The sequence below is a fragment of the Pleurodeles waltl genome, chromosome 4_1, assembly GCF_031143425.1.
Source record: "Pleurodeles waltl isolate 20211129_DDA chromosome 4_1, aPleWal1.hap1.20221129, whole genome shotgun sequence".
Taxonomy (NCBI): Eukaryota; Metazoa; Chordata; class Amphibia; order Caudata; family Salamandridae; genus Pleurodeles; species Pleurodeles waltl.
The window spans coordinates 190,580,264-190,607,388 of NC_090442.1; the positions used below are offsets into that span (position 1 = coordinate 190,580,264).

Consider the following 27,125-nt stretch of genomic DNA (forward strand, 5'->3'; position numbering starts at 1 on the left):
ATTCCACTTGCGGGGGTTTTGTGACAAACCAAGACTTGGGAAAGGTTAGTCAACCATTTCTATTGGCCCAACATGTCCCAGAAAGTAAAGGAGTTTTGTGCCACCTGTCAAGCCAGTGGTAAGACAGGTGGCCATCCAAAGGCCCCCTTCATTCCACTTCCAGTGGTGGGGGTCCCCTTTGAAAGAGTGGGAGTGGACATAGTGGGTCCACTTGAACCTCCCACAGCCTCAGGGAACCAGTGTATCCTAGTAGTAGAGGATCAGGCTACTAGGTACCCTGAAGCAATTGCCCTTAGGTCCACTACTGCCTCTGCAGTAGCTAAAGCACTCTTTGGTATCTTTACCAGAGTGGGATTTCCTAAGGATGTGGTGTCTGACAGGGGTACCAACTTCATGTCAGCATACCTGAAACACATGTGGAATGAGTGTGGGGTGACTTACACGTTCACCACACCATACCATCCACAAACCAGTGGTCTTGTGGAAAGATTCAATAAGACATTGAAGGGCATGATCATGGGGCTCCCTGAAAAGCTCAAAAGGAGATGGGATGTCCTCTTGCCATGTCTGCTTTTCGCCTACAGAGAGGTGCCTCAGAAGGGAGTAGGGTTTTCCCCCTTTGAACTTCTGTTTGGGCATCCTGTAACGGGACCACTAGCTTTTGTGAAAGAAGGCTGGGAGAGACCACTTCATGAGCCTAAGCAAGATATAGTGGACTATGTACTAGGCCTACGTTCCAGGATGGCAGAGTACATGGAAAAGGCAAGTAAAAACCTTGAAGCCAGCCAATAACTCCAGAAGATGCTATCGTTGAGTTTCAGCCAGGGCAGAAAGTCTGGGTTCCGGAGCCTGTGGCTCCCAGGGCACTTCAGGACAGATGGAGTGGCCCTTACCCTGTGCTAGAGAGAAACAGTCAGGTCACGTACCTGGTAGACCTAGGCCCTAGCAGGACCCCCAAAAGGGTGATCCATGTGAACCACCTCAAACTCTTTCATGACAGGGCAGATGTAAACATGTTAATGGTTACAGATGAGGACCAGGAAGCTGAGAATGAACCTCTCCCTGATCTCCTCTCCACTGACCCTAAAGATGGCTCAGTAGATGGAGTGATCTATTCAGACACCCTCTCTGGCCAACAGCAAGCTGACCGAAGGAAAGTCTTACAGCAGTTTGCTGAGCTCTTTTCCCTAACCCCTGGTCAGACACACCTGTGTACCCATGATGTGGACACAGGAGACAGCATGCCTGTCAAAAACGAAATTTTCAGACAGTCTGACCAAGTTAAGGAAAGCATCAAGGTGGAAGTCCACAAGATGCTGGAATCGGGAGTCATTGAGCACTCTGACAGTCCCTGGGCTAGCCCAGTGGTCTTAGTCCCCAAACCTCACACAAAAGATGGTAAGAGAGAGATGAGGTTTTGTGTGGACTACAGAGGACTTAATTCTGTCAACAAGACAGATGCCCATCCCATTCCAAGGGCAGATGAGTTAATTGACAAACTATGTGCCGCCAAATATGGCAATAAGCTATTTTAAAACTAGACAGTGCAATTTTCAACAGTTCCTGGGGGAGGTAAGTGTTTGTTAGTTTTGCAGGTAAGTAAACCACCTACAGGGTTCAAAGTTGGGTCCAGGGTAGCCCACCGTTGGGGGTTCACAGCAACCCCAAAGTTACCACACCAGCAGCTCTGGCAGCTCTGGGTCGGTCAGGTGCAGAGGTCAAAGTGGTGCCCAAAACACATAGGCTTCAATGGAGAAGGGGGTGCCCCTGTTCCAGTCTGCCAGCAGGTAGGTACCAGTGTCTTCGGAGTGCAGACCAGGGGGGTTTTGTAGGGCACCGGGGGGGACACAAGTAGCACAAAAAGTACACCCTCAGTGGCACGGGGGCGGCCGGGTGCAGAGTGCAAACATGCGTCTGGTTTGCAATAGGTTTCAATGGGAGACCCAGGGGTCTCTTCAGCAATGCAGGCAGGCAAGGGGGGGCTCCTCTGGGTAGCCACCACCTGGGCAAGGGAGAGGGCCACCTGGGGGTCACTTCTGCACTGGAGGTCAGATCCTTCAGGTCCTGGGGGCTGTGGGTGCAGGGTCTTTACCAGGCGTCGGGTTCTTAGAAGCAGGCAGTCGCGGTCAGGGGGAGCCTCTAGATTCCCTCTGCAGGCGTCGCTGGGTGGGCTCAGGGGGGTCAACTCTGGCTACTCACAGGGTCGCAGTCGCTGTGGAGTCCTCCCTGTAGTGTTGTTTCTCCGCAGGTCGAGCCGGGGGTGTTGGGTGCAGAGTGCAAAGTCTCACGCTTCCGGCGGGAAACGCGTTGTCTTTAAAAGTTGCTTCTTTGTTGCAAAGATGTTTCTTCTTTGGAGCAGAGCCGCTGTCCTCGGGAGTTCTTGGTCCTTTTAAATGCAGGGTAGTCCTCTGAGGCTTCAGAGGTCGCTGGACCCTGTGGAACGTGTGGCTGGGGCCAAAGCAGTTGGTGTCCCCGTCTTCTCTGCAGGGCTTTCAGGTCAGCAGTCCTTCTTCGTCTTAGGTTGCAGGAATCTATCTTACTGGGTTCTGGGAGCCCCTAAATATTCAATATAGGGGTGTGTTTAGGTATGGGGGGTTAGTAGCCAATGGCTACTAGCCCTGAGGGTGGCTACACCCTCTTTGTGCTTCCTCACTGAGGGAAGGGGGGCACATCCCTAATCCTATTGGGGGAATCCTCCATCTGCAAGATGGAGGATTTCTAAAAGTCAGAGTCACCTCAGCTCAGGACACCTTAGGGGCTGTCCTTACTGGCCAGTGACGACTCCTTGTTTTTCTCATTATCTTCTCCGGCCTTGCCGCCAAAAGTGGGGCCGCAGGCCGGAGGGGGCGGGCATCTCCACTAGCTGGAGTGCCCTGGGGCGCTGTAACAAAGGGGGTGAGCCTTTGAGGCTCACCGCCAGGTGTTACAGTTCCTGCAGGGGGAGGTGAGAAGCACCTCCATCCAGTATAGGCTTTGTTACTAGCCACAGAGTGACAAAGGCACTCTCCCCATGTGGCCAGCAACATGTCTGGTGTGTGGCAGGCTGGTAAAACTAGTCCGCCCACACTGGAAGTCGGGTATGTTTTCAGGGGGCATCTCTAAGATGCCCTCTGGGGTGTATTTCACAATAAAATGTACACTGGCATCAGTGTGCATTTATTGTGCTGAGAAGTTTGATACCCAGTGTTCAGTGTAGCCATTATGGTGCTGTGGAGCTCGTGTATGAGAGACTCCCAGACCATATACTCTTATGGCTACCCTGCACTTACAATGTCTAAGGTTTTGCTTAGACTCTTTAGGGTCATAGTGCTCATGCACCTATGCCCTCACCTATGGTATAGTGCACCCTGCCTTAGGGCTGTAAGGCCTGCTAGAGGGGTGACTTACCTATACCTGTAGGCAGTGTGAGGTTGGCATGGCACCCTGAGGGGAGTGCCATGTCGACTTAGCCTTTTTATCCCCACTAGCACGTACAAGCTGGCAAGCAGTGTGTCTGTGCTGAGTGAGGGGTCCCCAGGGTGGCATAAGACATGCTGCAGCCCTTAGAGACCTTCCCTGGCATCAGGGCCCTTGGTACCAGGGGTACCAGTTACAAGAGACTTACCTGGATGCCAGGGTGTGCCAATTGTGGAAACAAAAGTACAGGTTAGGGAAAGAACACTGGTGCTGGAGCCTGGTTAGCAGGCCTCAGCACACTTTCAAATCATAACTTGGCATCAGCAATATATACTGATGCACTTATTTATATATGTGTATATAATTGTTTATATATATATATATGTTCGATGGCATGTGTAGCTGCAGATACACATGCTGTGCATTATCCTGCCATCTAGTGTTGGGCTCGGAGTGTTACATGTTGTTTTTCTTCGACGAGACCGAGGGACTCCTCCCTTTCGGCTCCATTGCGCATGGGCGTCGACTCCATCTTAGATTATTTTTTTTCCGCCATCGGGTTCGGACATGTTCCTCTTCGCTCCGTGTTTCGGTTCGAAAAAGATAGTTATCAATCGGACAATTTGACGGTATTGTTTGCGCTCGGTACCGGGTTAGTGCTAGCACATCGACACCGAAGAAAAGAAGAGCTCCGGCAGCCCTTCGGGGCTTCCACTCCTCGGCGGGGCCTGGTCGGCCCGACCGCGTGCATCTTCAAGGCTCATGGAACGGACCCCATTCCGCTTCTGCCCCAAATTCCACGCTAAGTATCCTTATACAGACCAACACTTGGTCTGTAATCTGTGTTTGTCCCCCGAACACAAAGAGGATACGTGCAAGGCCTGTCGGGCATTTCGATCCAAGAAGACACTGCGGGATCGTAGAGCTCAAAGACTTCAAATGGCGTCGACACCGGCCGGACACCCCGACGTCAAAGAAGAGGAGACATTCTCCATTCCCGATTTGGACTCGGACGAGCCCGAGAGCGAGCAGCCGACGAGGCAACAAACCGTGAGTAAACCAGACCCGGCAAAGACTCACTCGAAAATCATGAAGGCCCAGGGGACGCCATCGCCAACAGGCCATGACTTTACCTGAAAACACGGTGACCAGACATCGGCACCGAAAAAGGCCTCACAGCAGCCGAAGACATCCGACTCCGGTCGAGATACCGGCTCCGAACAAACTCAGCACCGAGATACCGGCTCCGACCAGACTGGGCACCAAGAGATCGGCACCCCAAAATCCCAAAAGGTTTCTTCGGAGCCGAAAAAGCCTGCCGAAAAGGTTTTGGTGCGGAAACACGAAGCCTCGGAGCCGAAACATAACTCCTACACAGAAGAACCGGGCCTTTCCTCACAATTACAAGGCCACAGGTTTGAACAAGAACTGGGCACGGGAGAGCCGGACCATACCCAGAGGAGGCTCCATATACAAAAAGACACAGGGAAAATCAGAACTCTTCCTCCAATTAAGATGAAGTGGAAGCTTGCATTCCAAGAGGCGGAAATTCAGTCAAAAGCAAAAGTGGCTAAGGAAAGAACATCACCACAGTTTTCTCCACAGCCATCGCCACCACACTCGCCACATCTGTCCCCAGTAGCAACACCCCCAATGAGGCAGTCACCAACGCACACAGAGATGAGCCAAGATGACCCGGATGCATGGGATCTGTATGATGCACCGGTCTCAGATAATAGTCCGGATTGCTACCCAGCAAGGCCATCACCACCGGAGGACAGTACTGCTTACATGCAAGTGGTTTCTGGGGCAGCTACTTTTCATAACGTAGCACTGCATGCAGAGCCTATAGAAGATGACTTCTTGTTCAATACCCTGTCATCTATGCACAGCTAATACCAAAGTTTGCCAATGTTACCAGGCATGTTAAAACACGCCAAACAGGTGTTTCAAGACCCAGTCAAGAGCAGAGACATCACACCTAGGGTGGAGAAGAAATATAAACCTCCCCCTACGGACCCTGCGTACATTACACAACGGCTAACTCCTGATTCAGTGGTAGTAGGAGCAGCCCGGAAAAGGGCAAACTCACATACTTCTGGAGACGCACCACCACCCGACAAAGAAAGTCAGAAATTCGATGCAGCAGGCAAAAGGGTGGCAGCGCAGGCAGCCAATCATTGGCGAATTGCCAATTCGCAAGCTCTACTGGCAAGATACAACAGGGCACATTGGAACGAAATGCAACATTTCATTCAACACCTTCCCAAAGAGTTCCAGAAACGTGCCCAACAGGTTGTCGAAACTATCTCCAACAACCAAATAAGGTCAGCTATGGACTCTGCAGACACGGCGGCCAGAACAGTAAACACGGCGGTAACCATTCGGAGACACGCGTGGCTACGTACCACCGGATTTAAGACAGAAATCCAGCAGGCTGTGCTGAATATGCCTTTCAACGGACAACAATTGTTTGGACCGGAGGTGGATACAGCAATAGACAAACTGAAGAAAGACACTGACACGGCCAAAGCCATGGGCGCGCTCTACTCCCCACAGAGCAGAGGCACTTTTAGGAAGCCACATTTTAGAGGGGGGTTTCGGGCCCAGACCACAGAGCCTTCCACCTCACAAGCCAGACCCACATACCAGGGCCAATATCAGAGAGGAGGTTTTCGGGGACAATATAGGGGTGGACAGTTCCCTAAAACAAGACGGAAATTCCAAAGCCCAAAAACCCCACAAACTAAACAGTGACTCCAACGTCACAAACCCCCACCACACAACACCAGTGGGAGGGAGGCTCACAGATTATTACCAAAATTGGAAACACATAACTACGGACACGTGGGTCCTAGCCATTTTCCAACATGGTTATTGCATAGAATTCCTACATTTGCCACCAAGTGTGCCTCCAAGAGCACACAACATGTCCAAACAACACTTAGATCTGTTACAACTAGAAGTCCAAGCATTGTTACAAAAAGAAGCAATAGAGCTAGTACCCAAACATCAAAAAGGAACAGGTGTTTACTCCCTGTAGTTCCTAATCCCAAAAAAGGAAAAAACACTGAGACCCATATTAGACCTCAGAACGCTAAATCTTTACATCAAATCAGATCATTTTCATATGGTGACACTTCAAGACGTGATTCCCTTGCTCAAACAACAGGACTACATGTCAACATTAGATCTCAAGGATGCTTACTTCCACATACCCATACATCCTTCCCACAGGAAATACTTGAGATTTGTAATCCAAGGCGTGCATTACCAATTCAAAGTGTTACCGTTCGGGATAACAACAGCACCAAGGGTATTCACAAAATGCCTTGCAGTAGTAGACGATTGGTTAATAAAAAGCAGCACTCAGCAACAGTGTCTTCTACACACAAAATACGTCATAGAAACCCTTCACAAACTAGGGTTCTCTATAAACTACCAAAAATCACATCTACAACTGTGTCCTATACAACAATACTTAGGAGCAACAATCAACACACAAAAAGGGATTGCCACTCCAAGTCCACAAAGGGTACAAGCCTTCCAAAATGTAATACTAAACATGCACCCAAACCAACATTATCAAGTGAGGTTTGTAATGAAACTTCTAGGCATGGTGTCTTCATGCATAGCCATTGTCCCAAACGCAAGACTACACATGCGGCCCTTACAACAGTGCCTAGCATCACAATGGTCACATGCACAGGGTCAACTTCTAGATCTGGTGTTGATAGACCGCCAAACATACATCTCGCTTCTATGGTGGAACAGTACAAAATTAAACAAAGGGCGGCCTTTCCAAGACCCAGTGCCACAATATATCATAACAACAGATGCTTCCATGACAGGGTGGGGAGCACACCTCAATCAACACAGCATCCAAGGACAATGGGACATACATCAAAGGCAATTTCACATAAATCACCTAGAACTGTTAGCAGTATTTCTAGCGCTGAAAGCATTTCAGCCCATGATAACCCACAAATACATTCTTGTCAAAACAGACAACATGACCACAATGTATTATTTAAACAAACAGGGGGGGACACACTTGACACAGTTGTGTCTCCTAACACAAAAAATATGGCATTGGGCGATTCACAACCACATTCGCCTAATAGCACAATTTATTCCAGGGATCCAAAACCAGCTAGCAGACAATCTCTCTCGGGATCACCAACAAATCCACGAATGGGAAATTCACCCCCAAATACTGAACACTTACTTTCAAATTTGGGGAACACCCCAAATAGACCTATTTGCAACAAAAGAAAACTCAAAATGCCAAAACTTCGCATCCAGGTACCCACACCACCAATCCCAAGGCAATGCTCAATGGATGAATTGGTCAGGGATATTTGCGTACGCTTTTCCCCCTCTCCCTCTCCTTCCATATCTAGTAAACAGGTTGAGTCAAAACAAACTCAAACTCATAATAATAGCACCAACATGGGCAAGACAACCTTGGTACACAACACTACTAGACCTGTCAGTAGTACCTCATATCAAGCTACCCAATAGACCAGATCTGTTAACACAACACAAACAACAGATCAGGCATCCAAACCCAGCATCGTTGAATCTAGCAATTTGGCTCCTGAAATCCTAGAATTCTGACACTTAGGTCTCACACAGGAATGTATGGAGGTCATAAAACAAGCTAGAAGACCTTCCACTAGACACTGCTATGCAAATAAATGGAAAAGATTTGTTTGTTACTGCCATAACAATCAAATTCAACCATTACACGCATCTCCAAAAGATGTAGTGGGATATTTACTACATTTGCAAAAATCAAATCTAGCCTTCTCCTCCATAAAGATACATCTCACCGCAATATCTGCTTACCTGCAGATTACTCACTCAACTTCACTATTCAGAATACCAGTCATTAAAGCTTTTATGGAAGGCCTAAAGAGAATTATACCACCAAGGACACCACCCGTTCCTTCATGGAACCTCAACATTGTCTTAACAAGACTCATGGGTCCACCTTTCGAGCCCATGCATTCTTGTGAAATGCAATACTTAACGTGGAAAGTTGCATTTCTCATTGCCATCACATCTCTAAGAAGAGTGAGTGAGATTCAGGCATTTACTATACAAGAACCATTTATTCAAATACATAAAAATAAGATAGTTCTAAGAACAAATCCAAAATTCTTACCAAAGGTTGTCTCACCGTTCCACTTAAATCAAACAGTAGAACTACCAGTGTTCTTCCCACAGCCAGATTCCGTAGCTGAAAGGGCACTACATACATTAGACATCAAAAGGGCACTAATGTACTACATTGACAGAACAAAACTAATTAGAAAGACAAAACAACTATTTATTGCCTTTCAAAAACCTCATACAGGAAATCCTATTTCAAAACAAGGCATCGCTAGATGGATAGTTAGGTGCATTCAAACCTGCTATCTTAAAGCTAAGAGAGAGCTGCCTATTATACCAAAGGCACACTCAACTAGGAAAAAAGGTGCTACTATGGCCTTTCTAGGAAATATTCCAATGAACGAAATATGTAAGGCAGCAACATGGTCTGCGCCTCATACATTTACTAAGCACTACTGTGTAGATGTGTTATCGGCACAACAAGCCACAGTAGGTCAATCTGTACTAAGAACTTTATTTCAAACTACTTCAACTCCTACAGGCTGAACCACCGCTTTTGGGGAGATAACTGCTTACTAGTCTATGCACAGCATGTGTATCTGCAGCTACACATGCCACCGAACGGAAAATGTCACTTACCCAGTGTACATCTGTTCGTGGCATTAGTCGCTGCAGATTCAGATGCGCCCACCCGCCTCCCCGGTAGCCTGTAGCCGTTTAGAAGTAGATCTTCAACATTTGTACATTTGTAAATATATTACGTTAACCTTCATTTGTACATACGTATTCATTCCATTGCATGGGCAATATTACTAGCATACACAACTCCTACCTCACCCTCTGCGGGGAAAACAATCTAAGATGGAGTCGACGCCCATGCGCAATGGAACCGAAGTGGGAGGAGTCCTTCGGTCTCGTGACTGGGAACGGCCATTGGGCAGGGGGGCATGACTCCTGTCTTTGCTAAGACAGGAGTCATTTCCATGGGGGTTGTGCGTCAGAAAATGGCGCTAGTCAGGTTAGAGCCAATATTTTTTACTCTAACCTGACTTGCACCGTTTTCGACGCACAACCCCCAGTCTTCCCTACGCCTCCGCTGCCCGGTCTGCGTAATTTATTTTGCCGCTGACCGGGCTGCAGCGCCCGGCTGGTGTGTATGGAATGGCAGTAGCCGGCGTCAATATTTTTGATGCAAACCTGCGCTGGTGCAGGTTTGCGTCAAAAAGTGAAAATATGGGCCTTAGTTTTTAGTAATCTAGCAGGCTTTCCTGCCTCCTCTCCCTTTGGCCTGGTCAGATCACTTTTTAATCTCTTTAAATCTATCCATTCCCACCACATGCAGACCATCTTGGTCAATAGTTCAACCTTTTAGGCACTGGCATAAACATAACGCCAGCGATTGGATCGGTATCTTGAAAAGTCGTAAACACTTTCTTCTTGATATGAATGACATTGTGAAAGACTCATCCAATAACTGGATCATTGACTGTTTAGATACTTTACTTCCCTATAGTACGAAAATTGGGAGTTGCCAGAAAGCTGGTGCCCTGTGGTTTACTCCTCATCTACAAATCCTCAAAAGGAAGTGTAGATGTCTGGAAAGAAGATGGAGAAAACCTTATGACCCTGTAATATAGGAAGAATATAGGAAGGCTATTGGATTTTATCACGCTGAAATTAAATCAACGCAAAGTACCTATTATGCTGCTAGAATTGAACAGTCTTCCAACTCTTCCAAACAGATCTTTCAGTTACTCAAATAATTTTTACAATCATCCCCTGATGGTGAATTATTTGAAGCCTCTCAAGAGCAGAGCAACAATCGGGCATTGTTTTTTCAACAAAAAATTGTCGATATCTATTCGAATTTTCCAAATAGTATGCTTCACTCTGAAGTTGCGGCAGATTATCGCCACAACTGTGTTGCTACTATCTCGCAATGTTCCCCTCTCTCACAGGATCAGATTGCTTCCCTTCTTTCATCTCTCAAATCAGGATCCCCTTTGGACCTGCTCCTCCTTTGATACTGGCCTTTGGGGCTCCAGTCACCGTCCCTGATTTGACGGATTTGTTAAATTCCTCATTATCTAGGAGCACTGCTCCTGATCAGTGGAAACATGCCATAGTCAAACCCCTGCTGTAAAAACCTAGCCTGGATGCAACAGTGCTTAAAAATTCTAGTCTAATATCGCTATTGCCATCCCCCTCTGAAATATTAGACAAACACATTAATGTTCAACTCTCCACTTTTCTAGACGATAACATCCTTCATCCCACCCAGATGGGCTTTAGACCTCTCCACAGCACTGAATCCGCCTTGATCGCCGTCATGGAAGAGGCCAGGAATCGTATGGATCAGGGGTGCATGACGGCAATTGTACTCCTTGATCTGAGTGCTGCCTTCGACACAGTAGATCACCATTTGCTGTGTCAGAGGATGAAGGAGATTGGAATCGAGGGAGGAGCACTAAGTTGGCTCCCTTAGTTTCTGAAGGGAAGATCATTTCAGGTCCGTGACCGTTCTTATCTTTCCAGCAGGATTAAATGTAGCTGTGGTGTGCCACAGGACTTTTCCCTTAGTTCTACGTTAGTCAATATCTAAATGCCCCCCACCCCCTGGCTCAGATAGTGGAGCCATTCAGACTTTCACTAGTTTCTTATGCAGTTGACACCCAGCAAGTGATTTTGTTTTCTACTAACTCAGGTTCTGATGGACTGTCATTGTCTCTTTGTTTACTAGCAGTGTCAAGATGGATGGCTGAAAGCATGCTCCAATTAAATGGATACAAAATAGAAGTAATGATACTGGGACATTGTCCCCGTTCTGGCACAAACCCCTGCTGTCCGGTTCCTTGGAGTAGCTGCCTTCTCCTAAGAATCATATTAAAAGTTTAGGAATCTGGCTAGACTCCCAACTTACTTTGGAACATCACGCTAGCAAAATCTCTGCTACTTGCTTCGGATTAATGAGGCTCTTAAGGATTGCAATTCTCGCGTTCTTGGTAAAAAGACTCATCATCCAGGCTCTCATTATTTCTCGATTGGATTATGGCAATGCATTATTTTTTGGTTCCCCCAAATATGTTAAAAGGAAATTACAAGTTGTTTAAAATACCGCGGCCCGCCTTCTATTAGAAATACCTAGGCATGCTCCCGTTAAAACCGCCCTTTCCTCACTTTACTGTTTCCCAGTGGAACAGCGCATAGTGTTCAAAACTTTGTGCTGTATCCATAGGTCAATACATAACAGAGCCCCCCTCTTTTAAAGACCCTGGCATCTTTTTATACACCTATCAGCAATTTCAGGTCTGCATCAGCTGCGCTGGCCATTATACCCAGAGTTAAAAAATCTAGATGGGGAGGTACCAGAATGGCATATCTCGGAGCCAAATTGTGGAACTCCCTCCCCGCAGCCTTTGGCTAACCATTCATGAACTTAACTTCCAGAAAGCACTCAAAACCTGGTTGTTCTAGGACCTTCTGTTTCGCAATCATAGTTATAGAAATTTGTCCCTTAGCGGTAGGAGGCCTTCGGGTAACCATGCGCAATATAAGCAACTTAACATAACATAACATGGCCACCAGAGGAAAAAAAGCACAAATGTAGCACAAATATCATCTGAGTGTAGCCCAAGTATACCTCAATGGCAGAAGTGTGCAAAACACTTCATTTTCTTTTTTTCTTTCAGTTTTATATGCCGCAGACTTGCCCCGAAGATATTGGAGTGTTTCACATGAGCATCAGTTACATTACAGAAGGACACATTCATTTTGGTTTCGCGCATGGGGATGTTAAGTCATTTTCCCAGAATCACAGGATGTCGAGCTGACGCCCAAACTCGAACCTGGTTCCCCATTTGCAAAGTCTCCAGCTCTGGCTGTTAACGCCACATCCTCTCCCCTAAGTGTAACATAAAATCAAGTGATCAACTGGATACAAAACAAAATATAGCAAATAATTTAGAAGTTCTTTGTTGCTATTTGAGAATTCAGAAAATATGCCCTCATTTAAGTATTTAGAGCACTAACCATAATTTCTGTGGGAATAAGGCCCTCTAATTTTTATAATTTCAAAAGGAAATGCTTTAGGTATTACAGTTTTGATTATATCAATATGACGTTAAGCGTGCCACATTTGTGAAATAAATATAAAATGTTAGCAATCCAGTTGTAAATTAGAATGCTGTGGGGAGGCAGATGTCAAGGGCATGGACTCGTGATAATTGAAGGCAGGGAGGAGAATGCAGAGGGAACAGGTTGAGCATGCTTGTCAGGCAGGAGGGGCAGTGGCAGCACAGCGGACCATTAAGGGTAAGGTAAAGGGGGACAGATGAAAAAAACAACCAGTTAGATCAGGCAAGAGAGGCTGTGGCAATATAACATACCATTGAGGGCAGAAGAAAGAATCAGGGGCAGTACAACCATACATGCCAACCAACCCAATTCAGGCATGAGCCACCCATTGCTTTTAAGCCCAAAGGGGCTTTATTTTGTGTGTCCCTTCTGCCTAAAATATCTTCTTTGTCAGTGTAAATCAGTGGACAAAAACAATTTCCCAGTTGGTTTTTTCATAATCTCCCTCTTACCAAATTCAAAATAGTGGCAAGTATGGTACATTGGATAACAGAGTGCAGGGGGAATGGGGAAGGGGCATGAACTCATATAACAGAGGAAGATAGACAGGTACACCTCACTGACCTTACAGGACAATTATCAGGGGTTGCAGTAGCACAATACACCACACAGCAAGTGGGACAGCAGTGCAGCACAACAGACCATGGAAAGCAATATATAGGGGACAGGGCCATGCACATGGACAACAGAGAGCAAAGGGGAAGGATGCAAGGGCAGCTGGACCATACCGGACAGACAGGAGGGACAGTTGTAGCATAACAGACCATGAAGGGCAGGAGGGAGGAGGCAGGGGTCAGACAGTGTACCAGAAAGGAGGGCAGAGATAGGGGCCTGCACATGGTAAACAGAGGGCAGGTGGAAGTGGGAGGGCAGTATCAGCAAGCTAACCATGAAGGGCAGGCGGTATGGGCACTGGAAGCACAACACACCATGGAGGGCAACAGTGAGACTATAATGGCATACACACATACAATGGAGGGAAGGTGGGAGGTGGTATGGGGCAGCAAGCTGACCACGCAGGGCAGGTAGGAGGTACTGTGGCAGCACAGAAGACCTTCATTGCAAGCGGAGGGATAATGGCAGCACAGCAGCCATGGTGGGCAAGAGGGAAGGGGCAAGGACATGCACAAAGTACCATGGAGGCCAGAAGAGAGGGATAGGGGCTGGACACAGACAAGAGAGGACAGACGAAGGGGCTTCACAACAGACCATGCCGGGCAAGCAGGAGGAGCAGTTGCAGCACAACAGAGCATGGAGGGCAGAAGGGAGTGGCAGGACCATGGACCATGGACGGCAAGAGGAAGGGGATAGGGGCATGGAACTTGGACAGGTAGGGTGAAGATGTTAGGGACAGGCGGCTGCCATATGACTATGCTAGGCAGGGCGGTGGCAGCCAACAGAACACTTAAAGTAGATGGGAGGGACAGTGGCATTAGGGAGCAGGGGCATGCACACAGACTTCAGAGGGCAGGTAGAGCACAGAGGCTAAGCAGGGGGGCAATGATGGGGCATAAAATTGGAGAACGGAGGGCTGGGGGAGTTGGCAGGGACATGAACCTAAATGGAGGACAGTGGCAGCACAGACCATACAAGGCAGGAGGGAGGGGGCTGGTGCATGTACTCTGGCAACAGAGGGTAAGGAGGAGGTGGATGGGGAATCAAGCTAACTGTTCACGCGGGAAGGTAAGTGGCAGAACAACAACAGAACGGTGCTGTAATGAGGCAGGAGCAGCAAGCTTAGGTGGGGGCAGCACAACGCCAGGCAAGCCCTTCGCTCTACACACACACACACACACACACACACACCAAAAAAAAACAAAGGTTACAGAGACTTTATAGTTGGATTCATATTTCACACACACAAAACCATAGATATTCAGCTTTTATACTTAGTTATTTTAAGTAACTATAACTCATGCCCTCGATATGCACTGCTAATTACCTCAGATATTACATCAGTGATGACATCTTCTATGACATCATTGATAATATCACTGTAACATTTGCAGTAAAATTATTGATGAGAAAACTGCATGGTGAGGGCACGAGTTATAGTTGGAATAACTAAAAGCTACATTTCTATGGATTTGTGCATGTAAAAACTGAACTTAACTATAACCTCCCTGCAACCTTTGGTTTAAAAAAAAAAATACAGCAAATTTTCTTACATGCATACAAATGGATAGACTTAAGTAATAAATCCAGTGTTAATTTTCTCTCCGTTTGTGCTTTTTTCCTCACAAAGGATAAGGATCTGCGTTTTTGTGCAGTAATTGACAATTTGGCAGTAAGTGTTCCAGCAGGAATAGAACTGGAGAAAGCCAAGCTGCTACTTGCTATGATTTTGGCCAGAAAAGTATCTCACTGCGTCCCAGGTCTTCTTCGACGTGTGTTTTGGAGTACAGTTGATTTTATTAACCGACATCTACCCTCTTCCATTAATCATTTAGCAAGACAGGTAAGAGCAGCATAAACTTTGCATAGTATTGTATAACCTTAACCCTCGAGAACCTCCTCCTGTTCTCCATTCCTCCTCTTCTCTTCCTCCTCTTTAGAATGTTCTACATGTCCTGTCACAGGTTGGTGCAAACTTTGTAAGGTAACATGCAACATTAGTATGCTGTCATTTACATCACTTTGCCTTAAAACTAGACTGTAAATAATATTTATGATGAGCATACAGCAATTGCACTATTTGGGTCTCACAGAGGAGTGTTAATTAAAATTTGTTCACTATAGATTCCTGTTCTATAGAGCTTGTAATCAGGTGTGAGATTTGCTATCATGAACTGTCACGTGCACTGAAGACTGTGACTTGCACTTGATTTGCATGTGGCTGGGTACAAATTTGAATGGTGTGGCGGGCAAAAAAACTGATGGATTTAGGCCCAGATCAATTGGAGTTGGTTGAGCTGGTAAAGTGCTGTACACTATCTCCTATTCAATGTATAATAGCCTGGGAAAATGTACTTAAATGGGCTGACTGTCCTTGTATTCAATCATGGATAATCAGGTAATTCACGTGTTTTACTTTATTTTTTTCACTAACGGTGCATACAGAAAAAGTTGGTTGACGTGTTTTAGTGTATATCTTCAACTGGACCATAGAGTCCAACCACCCAGATAGTCCATTTAAAGTGCCCTCACCATAATTGTCCATCATCACTGCTTATTAAGAAAGAACAACTAGAGTGCACCTGTACCTTATGTGATGCTGTCAGATTCATCCACCATCTTGGATCTCTATTTTTCAACGTTACTGTAAAGTACATTAACATTTAGATTACATTCTTGTAGATATGAATTTAACAGTGATTCAATTGTAGGCAGACAGATTCATTGCAAATACAGTGATAGTCAACATTTTAGGTGTCCCAAAAGAGCATGACAATCAGTATTCTAGAACTCACTATACCAGTCTATGTAAAGTACCAGCCAATTACCTTATGGTGATATCTATATCTTAGTAAACCTGATAGCTCGACAGCATAGGAGAGTTTACTTCTATGTGATTGTAAGTAGACAAGATACACCATACTTCTCAATCAAGCTTACTGGACTGGAAAAATAGAAGGCAGTCTGTTTTTCCATCATGTCATCACATATCAATGCTGTTTTTAAGAGCAATTAGGGGACTTATTAACATGGAGTTACAAATAGTGCTGTTTGTAAACATTTAAATGTGAGAAACTGTTCATAAAGTGCTCTTGCCTGAGATGTGTAGAACAGTATAAGGACTTCTCCAGGTTAAGGTGCAATAAAGTGCCAGATACCTAGGATGGAGGAACATACATCTCTTAAAGCGAGATGCAGTTCCCATCTAAAGTGCTGTTCCATTTACTAAGATCTGTGGACTCCCTCCTAGAGTTGGGCAGAGATAGGTAATGAGGGGTTGTTCAGCATGAAATTCAGTATACCCTTAACCTGCAGAAATCACTGTGCAAGGGATGTTCATAAAATGCTAGTACATATAAAGTTGTCAAAGTGTGTTTAAATTAGTACATCAAGACATATTATCTTCTAACATATCTGTATTTGCATAGCTGGTCACCCCCATTTAGCCATGAGTCCAGTAATATTAAATAATAGGTTATGATAGAAAATGCTTTTGAGACATCCATCTTCATCACTAGACACAAAATGCTAGTTCTAATAAAGTACTAAAAATGCATCTTGCATTATGGTATTCATGATGTGATTCCCACTAAAATGAATCAATTCCAGGTAAACTAGTACCAGAGTCATATTGAAACATTCTTATCCCAACAGAGGTGATCAAATAACAAACTAAGACTATCAGTCAAGGCATAAGATATGAACAACACCCCATCTTCTTGATTGATCTCCCTTATAATGGTTCTACTGTATGTAGCATAACATATCCAGGAGCAAAATATCTCTTACTGAGCACAGTGAAATGAGGTATAAAAATTAATTAATTATTAATTAACCAAGGAGAAGAACAATACTGTGAAGTATATGGAAAGTGCAAGTACAATAGACAATGGTAGTCAAATACTTAAGTTAAAATTATTGTTTTTAGTTTTTTCTGAAGTTATTCTGTACAATTTCATGACACAGGGACCACAATCCCTTCAGAAGAGGTGCCTTCAGATTTCATTCAACACAAGGGAGGTTGCATTCAATATCATACAGAAATAGGCACATCGTTATTTCATAAGGAATGGTTTCTTACCTGTAACTCCAGTTCTCTCGTAGGGGATTTCCATGTATAGTCATAAGCACTGAATAGTTCCGCGCGCCTGCGGGGACCCCGGAGCACTGTTGTGTAATATATTCTTAAGTGCAATCATCAGCTCCTTGACAAAAAAGGTCTGTGAAAAACACTTAAGAATAACAATGTGCAGCCTATGTGAACAGCTACACAGGCCAAATTGTTAGAAGAAAAAACAGTTGTAGTGTAAATTCACGTTTAAACCTCAATTTATTCTATAAATACATAAATAAATACATTTTCATATTTTATTTACACCTCTCATGAGAATAAAACAATGTAGGGCAGTGTAGCCCATAGGCTGCCATTATACAGAATGAAACTAGAGCTGTGCCTTTAAGAAAGTAAAGTCTTCCTGTTTCCCATCATGCACAGCAAAAGGCAGTTGCCTCAGTTCTTTTTTCCGGCTCCTTTCTGACAGGACCCTGAAGCATTGAGCTCTACCTCACAAAATCCTTTTGTGACAGAAATTCATTTAAAATCTTTTGAATTTCAATTTCACTCAATGTTTTTAACATTGAGTGATCATTTTCTATTTTTTTCTGTTAGATTCTGACAGAATTTTGAGGTTTTTCTACTTCAGAAATGCCTTCACTGTTTGACAAATGCCCTTCTTGTGGCAGAAAAAAGGCCAAAACAGATCCACATCGGGTCTGCATAATTTGCCTTCCATCCAGCCACAAACCGGAGTCGTGTGACATCTGCAAAACCTTCTCCAGAAGGACCCTTTGTGACAGGGAGAAGATCCGACTCCAGGCGAAAGAGGACAGGAGGAAAAGTGGTCATTCTACCACAGAGCGAGGAGAAGGTCAGTCTTCTACCAGGGCTCACACTGTTTCCTCTATAACTCCGACCAGACCGGCTCAAAAACGGCACAGGTCTCCGACGACGTCGAGGGCGTCGACGTCGAGGCAAGGAACGGCGCCAACATGCTCGCCGTCGAGGAGTGGTTCGCCGGCGAGAAAGAGACATTGCTCTGCTTTCGAGATCTGGGTCGCCGTCGACACGGCGAGGACGTTCCACGTCGAGGAGATCTGAATCCGGCTCGCCGTCGACACGGCGAGAGCGATCAACGTCGAGGGGTGCTCGACGTCGTAGGCGCTCACCGTCATCACGGCGACGTCGAAGGTCGTCGTCGAGAGATTCTCAATGGCGAGAAGAATCGACGGCGAAGGGCACTCGCCGTCACCGTACTTCGACGTCGAGGAGTGTGTCGACGTCGAGACAATCAAAAAGACCTAGAAGGGTTTATACAACCTCAGAATCCTCGGCTTCACTCATCCTCCTTCCAGCGTCTCCACAACTCTCTCCTCGACAATCACCATTGCCACAGACGCCGGTAACACCTACAGCGCCTCTTCCGGCTCCTCCTTCAGAGTCTGTTTTGAGGACTCCAACGCGGTCTGCTTGTGTTGTAGCAGGAGGAGGAGACTGCGTTGACCTGTTTAGACAAAGTGAGGGAGGAGTTGAGGACAGTGCTTTAAATGGAAAAATAGAAGTGCAGGTACTCTGTACCAGAGTACCTGCTTGTTTCTGAGAAGTAACGGTACTCTCCAATTAAAAGTATTACGTTTTTCTTGAGATATGCCGGTACTCTCCCTCTCAAAATAAAAAAGTGACGGTACTCAGTACCTGAGAGTACCGGCCCATTTAAAGCACTGGTTGAGGATGAAGCCCAGGTTGCGAGTGTGCACGGACGGTGTCAGTGGGGTTCCTAGTGCGGTGGGCCACCAGGAGTCGTCCCAGGCGGAGGGGGTGGGTCCAAGGACGAGGACCTCCGTCTTGTCCGAGTTCAGTTTCAGACAGCTGTTTCTCATCCATTCGGCGATGGATTTCATTCCCTCGTGGAGGTTGGTTTTGGCGGTGTGCGGGTCTTTGGTGAGTGAGAGGATGAGCTGGGTGTCGTCGGCGTAAACAGCGTCGGGCTGAGGGATGAGCCTTGGGGGATGCCGCAGATGATGTCGGTGGCTTCGGAGCGGAAGGGGGGGAGGCGGACTCTCTGGGTTCTGCCAGAGAGGAATGAGACGATCCAGTCGAGGGCTTTTCCTTGAATTCCGGTTTCGTGGAGGCGTGATTTCAGAGTGCGGTGGCAGACTGTGTCGAAGGCGCCAGATAGGTGCAGCAGGATGAGGGCTGATGTTTCGCCGTTGTCCATTTGGCGTCAGATGTCGTCTGTGGCAGCGAGAAGGGCGGTTTCGGTGCTGTGGTTTCGTCTGAAGCCGGACTGGGAGGGGTCTAGGATGCCGCTGTCTTGGAGGTGGCTGGTTAGTTGTGTGTTGACGATTTTTTCAATCACCTTTGCTGGGAAAGGGAGCAGGGAGATGGGTCAGAAGTTCTTGAGGTCGTTGGGTTCTGCTTTGGGCTTCTTGAGGAGGGCGCGGATTTCGGCGTGTTTCCATTTTTCAGGGAATGTCGCTGTTTCGAAGGAGATGTTGATGACCTTCCGTAGTTGGGGGGCGATGGCGGAGTCGGCTTTGTTGTATACGTGGTGGGGGCAGGGGTCTGACGAAGATCCTGAGTGGATGGAGTTCATGATCTTGTGTGTCTCTGTGTCGTTCACGTTGGTCCAGGAGGTCAGGAGGTTTGCACATGTGGAGTGTTTGGGGGTGGGGTCTGGCGTGGGAGTGGTGTCGAAGCTGTTGTGGATGCCGATGATCTTCCGGTGGAAGAAGGTGGACAGTGCGTTGCAGAGTTCTTGGGATGGAGGGATGTCATTGGCGCCAGGGTTGGAGAGTTCTTTCACAATGCTGAAGAGCTCTTTGCTGTCGTGTGCGTTGTTGTCCAGGCGGTCTTTGAAGTGGGATCGTTTGGCTTGTCTGATGAGTTGGTGGTGCTTGCAGGTGGCGTCCTTGTGGGCTGTGAGGCTGTCAGGTGTGCGTTTGAGGAGCCATTTCTTTTTTAGCTTCCGGCAGTCGCATTTGGAGTTTAGGAGTTCGTCGGTGAACCAGGTGGCTTTTCTTCTGGCTTGGTTGTCGGTGGTTTTTTTAAGTGGCGCAAGGGTGTTGGCGCAGTTGTTGATCCACAGGGTGAGGTTGTGGGCGGCGGTGTCTCGGTCGGTGGGGTCGGGGGGTGGGTTCTGGGCGAGGGCGTTGGTAAGCTGGTCTTCCGTAACTTTGCTCCAGCATCGGCGGGGTGGTTATTGGGAGCGATGGTGCTCGGTATGTTTCTTGTAGGTGAAGTGGATGCAGTGGTGGTCGGTCCAGTGGAGTAAGGTGGTATGGTTGAAAGTGATGGGGGCGCTTGAAGAGAAGATGGGATCAAGCGTGTGGCCGGCGATGTGGGTTGGTGTGTTGACGAGTTGTCTGAGGCCGTGGTTGGTGAGGTTGTCGATCAGGGTAGTGGAGTTGGTGTTGTTGTTGTTCTCCAGGTGGAAATTTAGGTCCCCAAGGAGGATGTAATCCGTTGAGGTGAGTGCGTGGGTGCTGGTGAGATCGGCGAGGGATTCGCTGATAGGTGCTCGTGGTCCGGGGGGTCTGTAGATGAGCGTTCCTCTGAGAGTGATGTTGGGGTCGGCGTGGATGCGGAAGTGTAGGTGTTCGGCTGTCTTGAGGGAGATGTCAGTGTGGGTGTCGACCTTGAGGAAGGATTTGTGGGCGATGGCTATGCCTCCTCCGATTCCGTTGTTGCGGTCCCTACGGATGATCTTGTAGCTATCCGGGATGGCTATTGCGATGTCGGGCGCTGAGGAGTTGTTCCACCAGGTTTCGGTCAGGAAGGCTACGTCTGGGGCGGTGGAGTCGAGCAGGTCCCAGAGCTCGATGGCGTGCTTGCGTGCGGAGCGGGTGTTGAGGAGTATGCAGTGGAGATGGTTAGTTTCGGTCTTTGTTGGTTTCGTTGTTCTGTCGCAGGTGAATCTGCAGGAGTGGCATGCGAAGGGTCCGTGGGTGTTCCTTGGTGAGGGCTTGGAGCATGCTGTGATGCGGCCGGGATTGAGAGCGTTGAGTTGGTCGGCCGTGTAGCGGCATCTGGAGGTGCAGGGTTCTCGCGGACCGGGAAGGGTGGCGCTGGACGCGGTTCAGGCGCGGACGGGCTTGCCTTTGGTTAGTTTTGACAGCCCAACCTTCCTTTTTACCTAAGGTTGTGTCAGCTATTTATAGAAATCAATCCATTTATCTTCCTGTATTCTTCCCTAATCCTTCCTCTCCATTGGAAAGGTCACTTGAATCTCTTGACTTAAAGAGAATCTTAAAATTATATTTAGACAAAACTAAAACCATTTGAAAAGCAATGGGGTATCTATGGTAATTATGGTCCTCTTTGAGCAGGATTAGCGTCCTCCAAACAGGCCATTGCTGTTCGTGTTTGTTTCCCTTTGGGACATCGTATTCTCTTGTACATAAAGAACTGAGCCCGTAAGTCAAATTGCCAGTAAAATGCATGATGGGTAATGGAAGCTGCTTCCTTTCTTGAAAGCCACAGTGTTTACTGAGTGCAGCTGATGCATTTATAACCTGACAGGCATCTTTCTCTTTATTTGTCTCTAAAGTTTAAAGCAGGGATTTAAGCTAGTTTTTAATTATATGGCACATTTCTACTCTAAATACTGCAATATGGTTTAGAATTAGGATTACTAGTGACATTTCCTTTCATAGCCCGTAATACAACTTTTAAGTCAGCCAGTCATATGCCCCACGATGTCTGGCCCCCAAATCTTGGTCATAGCAGTGAGTGTTTACTATTGTGTTGCACAGTGCTCATTTTAGCAGTTTCTCTTAGTGCTTGGCAGAGGGGATTACTCCGTCCCAAACGTGACGGATATACTGTCTGCCGTTTTACAAATTCCATAGAATATAAAGGAGCGTGTAATAAGGTGGACAGGATATCCGTCACGTTTGGGACGGAGTAATCCCCTCCACAAAGGTCATAATCAGGCCCCTGGTGTTTCCCTTCGGCAGCTACCCTGAAATTTGCATGATGCCACAGAGATGTTCTTAAGTCCAGGATGCTTGTGCATATATAGATCTATAATAATGTGCAAAGTGCTCAGGGATCCTGCATGTGGGCGGGACAATTCAGTTCTTATGACGTTGATGGGGATTCCCCTGGAAGACAACTAGAAGTACAGGTAAGAAACTTTTCCTTATTTGGAATTAAGGTGGAATTGTGGGTTAGATGGTTGCAGGAATAGTATTCTAAGGGCAGCAGTTGCTGCTGATCGGGACAGTAGGGGGATGCTTGTATGATGCTGAATAAAAACTGTATGGTATTGTGGATTGCCGGACCGACAGCCTCATTTATAACAGGCTTCCTGGTGAGGCGTTGCCAAAGAGAGTGGTTGACATCCGTTGCTGAGTCAGAGTTGCGCAAATCACTGGCAAGGGCTGCTGGGAGCCTGCAGAGCCGTTGCCATGCCAGAGAGATGCTGATCAGAACCTAGACAACCTGCAACCTAATTGGGTTTCACTAACCAGTACTTCAAGGGAGTGCATTCACGCTCAAAACACTCCATTGTGGGCCGACAGATTTCAGTGAACTTGCACAAATGTGACATTCATCAAGCAGGTAGTAACGTCATCCGGCTGTAGGGAGTTAAGTGCCTGAGACGCTTGGAGGAAATGTGTTATCACATTGTTTGCCTGAGGTCTGCCACAATTAGAGATAGAATGGCCTAATTAAATATTATTGCAACATATTAGACCAGCATTTCTAATAAGTGCATACAGTACAGTTCTGTGGTTGGGTATAGTTCACATTTTGTGTACAGGAAAAAAAGTAGGTACTTAAGGGCATATATACACGCCCCATAGTGCCACCGGAGCATCACTACTTGTGAGGCTTCGGTGGTGCTGTGCATTAGTTATATTTACAAGGTGGCGCTAAGCCAGTTTTTGTGGCTTAACAACGCCTTCTAAATATGCCCCCTGAAGCAGTTGTCTTGCTTTTGAAGCTGTCTGAGATTTACAAGCATTTGTAAATCTGTGGTAGCACCAAAAACTAACGCCATCCCAGGCATTGCTTGGAGCAACGAGGAAAAATTCTTTCATTTCTCCTCGTTTTTGCTTTTTCTGTGTGTGCTGCAGAAGGATCCCTGTGCGGGAAATGTACTTTGCCAAAGGAAGTAATTTACAGCATAAATGCACATTTGAGTGAACTTGTTACTTGTATAAAATTGATACACTGGGGCAGTACTTAACTTCTTTGAAGTTTCTCTTGTGTTCAAATATTCTAAGAAATTAACTATTTTTTTTCTAAATATTGGTCTTGAGTTCCTTCTCAAGTGTGTGTCACATTTATTGACTCTGTGTACAACCAATGCTTAGCACTACTGTTGTGGATTCCTTATAGTTCATAGAATAGGCATCCTTATTTTAACTCTAGGCCCGCAGCCTGTGCCCTTTTACATACACATATACATTTTATTAGTTTATTCATTTTATTATATTTTAGCACAGCTTGCTTTTCACTTGGTTGTTTTTATATTCTAATCTGCTGCTTTTTGAGAAGCCATAGTTATTTCTGTTTACATTTATCAGTCCTTTGCAAGCATTTGTCAGCCCTGCTCAATGTTGTCATGTTTTTTTTCCACAATAGTTCACCCAGTATTGTTGCTGCAAGAGTGAAAGTCAAACCCTAAACCCTAGGCATATCATGATGTCAGGCCTGTTCTTAGAACACAACACGTTTTGTTATATAAACACTGCATAGACCAAAGTATGGTAGAGGGCATTCCAGCCATAGATGTTTGGAAATGTACATCCATCTCTTGACAGCTCTGCTGATCCTGGCCTTGTCTTGTCAGCCAACAAGAGGATTGCCAGTACACAACAGGCAGACCTTTGCCCATCTTTCAGGTATGGGGTCGGGGCTCCTTCCATAATCCTGGATGGGCTACCACCACTATGCTCTCTGGTTTAGACATTAGGGTGTAGCTAGGAAGTTATTCTGCATCTCTTTGTCTACCTACGCATGTATGAGACTTTGTGCAGCTGAGAGAAAGAGGTATGATCTGTTCCACCATGACAGTGTCTCATGTTTTTGGCTGTCACAGATCACCTTTACTTTCTAGGTTCTGATGATGTACTGCTAGGTAGCCAACAAAGTCAGGTCGACAGCTTCAAGTTGGTGTGGGACCAACTCAGTCACCCACACTCTGTGGTGCTGTTGCCCTAAACTTTGCTGACTTACCCCCCTGGTAAGAGTCCAACAACACTACTCTCTGATAACCCTAAACTGCTCACCCACACTGCCTCAAAAGAAAGCATTTTGGATTATTACTTTAACCCCCATCAACCAAAAAGGGTCACCTGGATCATCTGTATAGCCCCTTACATTTAGTACACTACATAGATAGCCACCTTCTTCCTACATAAACTAGTTGGACATTTTTCTTGTGTGTAAGGGGAAAGAACATAGGATAAGAGTGAATGTTAGGAAACTAACAGTGATGATAAAGAAGTCTTGATAACTTCTGAATTGGAAGTGCAAAGTTTGACAGAATCATATTGTCCTCCCAGATGTTTGATACAAGTTATATAGGAAGGGATATTGAAGTTTGAGCTCATTAATGTTCTCTGTACACCATAATAGATGAAACAACATTCAAAAGGTTGGGAATTACTCTTGTTGATTTTTTTTAACACAAATGTCAAATTTAAGGCTCGGAAAGTAGAAGCTACTGTTTTTATAGCTAGTTGAGGCAAGAATCTGTTGGGGTGGTCAGATCAGAAATTACTGGGTATAGTTTTTAATCCAAATCATCCTGATTAAGCTTTCCCAATCGTCCTGATTAAGTTTTATTCAGCAAACCAAGAGGGAATATAGACCAGACGTGGAGTGAATTATCCCTGAATATTTTCCATCTGAGGTGGGATGCTTGAATGGCTTCTGTCACAAGATTATACTAAAGAAGGTGCAAAGTCAATGCTGCATAAAGTGGGTGGTTTATCAATGGCCATGAGAACAGGCCTACACAAAGTGATGAATTAATAACTCCATTTGCATGGATCAGTAACCACTTACCAATATAAATGACATGTTATCAAGCATCGGATGCTAACATATTTTCTTCTCTAGATTTGTAGTAGAAGAGTTGGAATTTTTGGGATATAGAATCTCTGGGGTGTTATGGGCATTCGTCCTCACAGTGGGACGCCCATTGCTCTTGGTTTGATTCCTGTTGCAGGCACTAGGCCCATCCACACAAGTGGATCAGCATTTTTCTCCAGACAAGTGGGTACCCATGAGTGGTCGGAATTTTGTTGATTTTGGATCCTTCCATTACAAGTGTAAGGAAAATGTGTGATTTTAGGAAAAGTATGTTTCTGATGGATACAACTACCTGTGGATTCCTCACCTAATGAATACTCCCATGGCGCCAGCATTCGACGGAAATCTTATTCCTAGCTTCTGCACGTCGACGAGGACGTCACATTTGCCCACGCAACGCCGTCTGACGTCATACAGGCAATAAGAAGTCCTCGCCGACGTCAGTTCCCTTTTTTCCGTGCCATTCGAAACGGTTATCTTCGAGGGAGCTACTGTTACTTTTCGAGTTACAGTGTGTTTTTCTGCTGCGTGTTTTTTCTCTGAGGTTACTATGTCTCAAAGGAAGTCTGGTTTCAAGCCCTGTCGAGAGTGTGGGGGCAAAATGTCGGTTACTGACCCACATTCGGACTGCTTCTGGTGCTTGAGTTCCGACCACGACGTGGCCACGTGTGATTCATGTCAACACATGAATCCGAAAGCCCTGAAAGAGCGAGAAGCCAAACTCTTTATGGTGAAGTCGAAGAGAAAGGAGAAGAGACATCATAGAAAATCCTCCTCGCCGAAGTCTCATCGACGTCATCGAGACTCCCGGCGCCGTCGGGACTCACGGCGCCATTCGAGCAAGGAGAGGTCTCGATCGAGGTCGCCATCGGCTCGGCGTCGGAAGACTTGGGAGGTCAGTCCCACAGTCACTCCTCATCCATCGACGCCGTTGCCTTCTCCGGCTTCGCCGACTTCGCCTGGGCAGACGTCTTCAGTGATTGAAGTGCAACAGCCTCAGGTGTTCTCACCGACGTTGAGGTTGCCTTCGATCCAGGCACCCCAGTATCCGGCTTTCCCGGCCCCTGGAGCCGATAATACCACATTTTTAAATGCGATGTTTACCATCTTCCAGCAGATGGCTCCAGACAGTGCTCCGACTGGTCCTTGGGGCCCGTTGGCTTTCAGCTTGGGTACTCCGGCGCCGCTACGGCCAGCACCCTTCATGCCCTTTCTCCCCTTGGGGAATGTGGGCTTGGCGCCGGTGTCGGCTCCGGTGGCTCCAGAGGTTTCGGCCCTGGAGGTTTCGGCTTCGGGGTTTCGGCCAGTGACCCCGGCAGGACCTTCTGAGACTCCGAGACACACTTCTCTTCATCCGACTCCTGGCTCGGCGTCGAAGCTTCCTGTGGCGCCTGACATGGCGTCGGATGGATCCGGTGATCGGCGTTGTTCCTCGACTTCTGCAGACGCCATGTCGACGCCGCGAATTGAGGAGAGGTTACATTCGAGGAGACGTGCTCTCCGTCTCTTGGAGGAACAGGAATATCAACGGGTCCTGGAGGAAGGAGAAATTGAGGATTCTGGCGAGGGTCTTCATGGACTGGATACAGCTAGTGGCCTTGATACTTCCCCTGAGTGGGACTTGTCATCTCCAGGGGAGTATACTGAAGAGGCAGCCACTTTTCATGCTGTGATAAGGAAGGCGGCTAACTTCCTCGAACTGCCTTTGCCGGTGGCTGAGTTGAAACAAAATTTACTGACTGAGGTCTTACATCCG

At 46.5% G+C, this 27,125-nt stretch overlaps 1 protein-coding gene across 1 annotated transcript in view; it reads left to right on the top strand.

The window, feature by feature from the left end:
* BID (BH3 interacting domain death agonist) overlaps positions 1-27,125 on the top strand; it is a 224,321-nt gene that overhangs the window by 164,378 nt on the left and 32,818 nt on the right. The window contains exon 4 of the mRNA XM_069228056.1: positions 14,894-15,106. Within this exon, the coding sequence (XP_069084157.1) occupies positions 14,894-15,106 (213 nt within the window). The remainder of the gene's footprint in view (positions 1-14,893; positions 15,107-27,125) is intronic.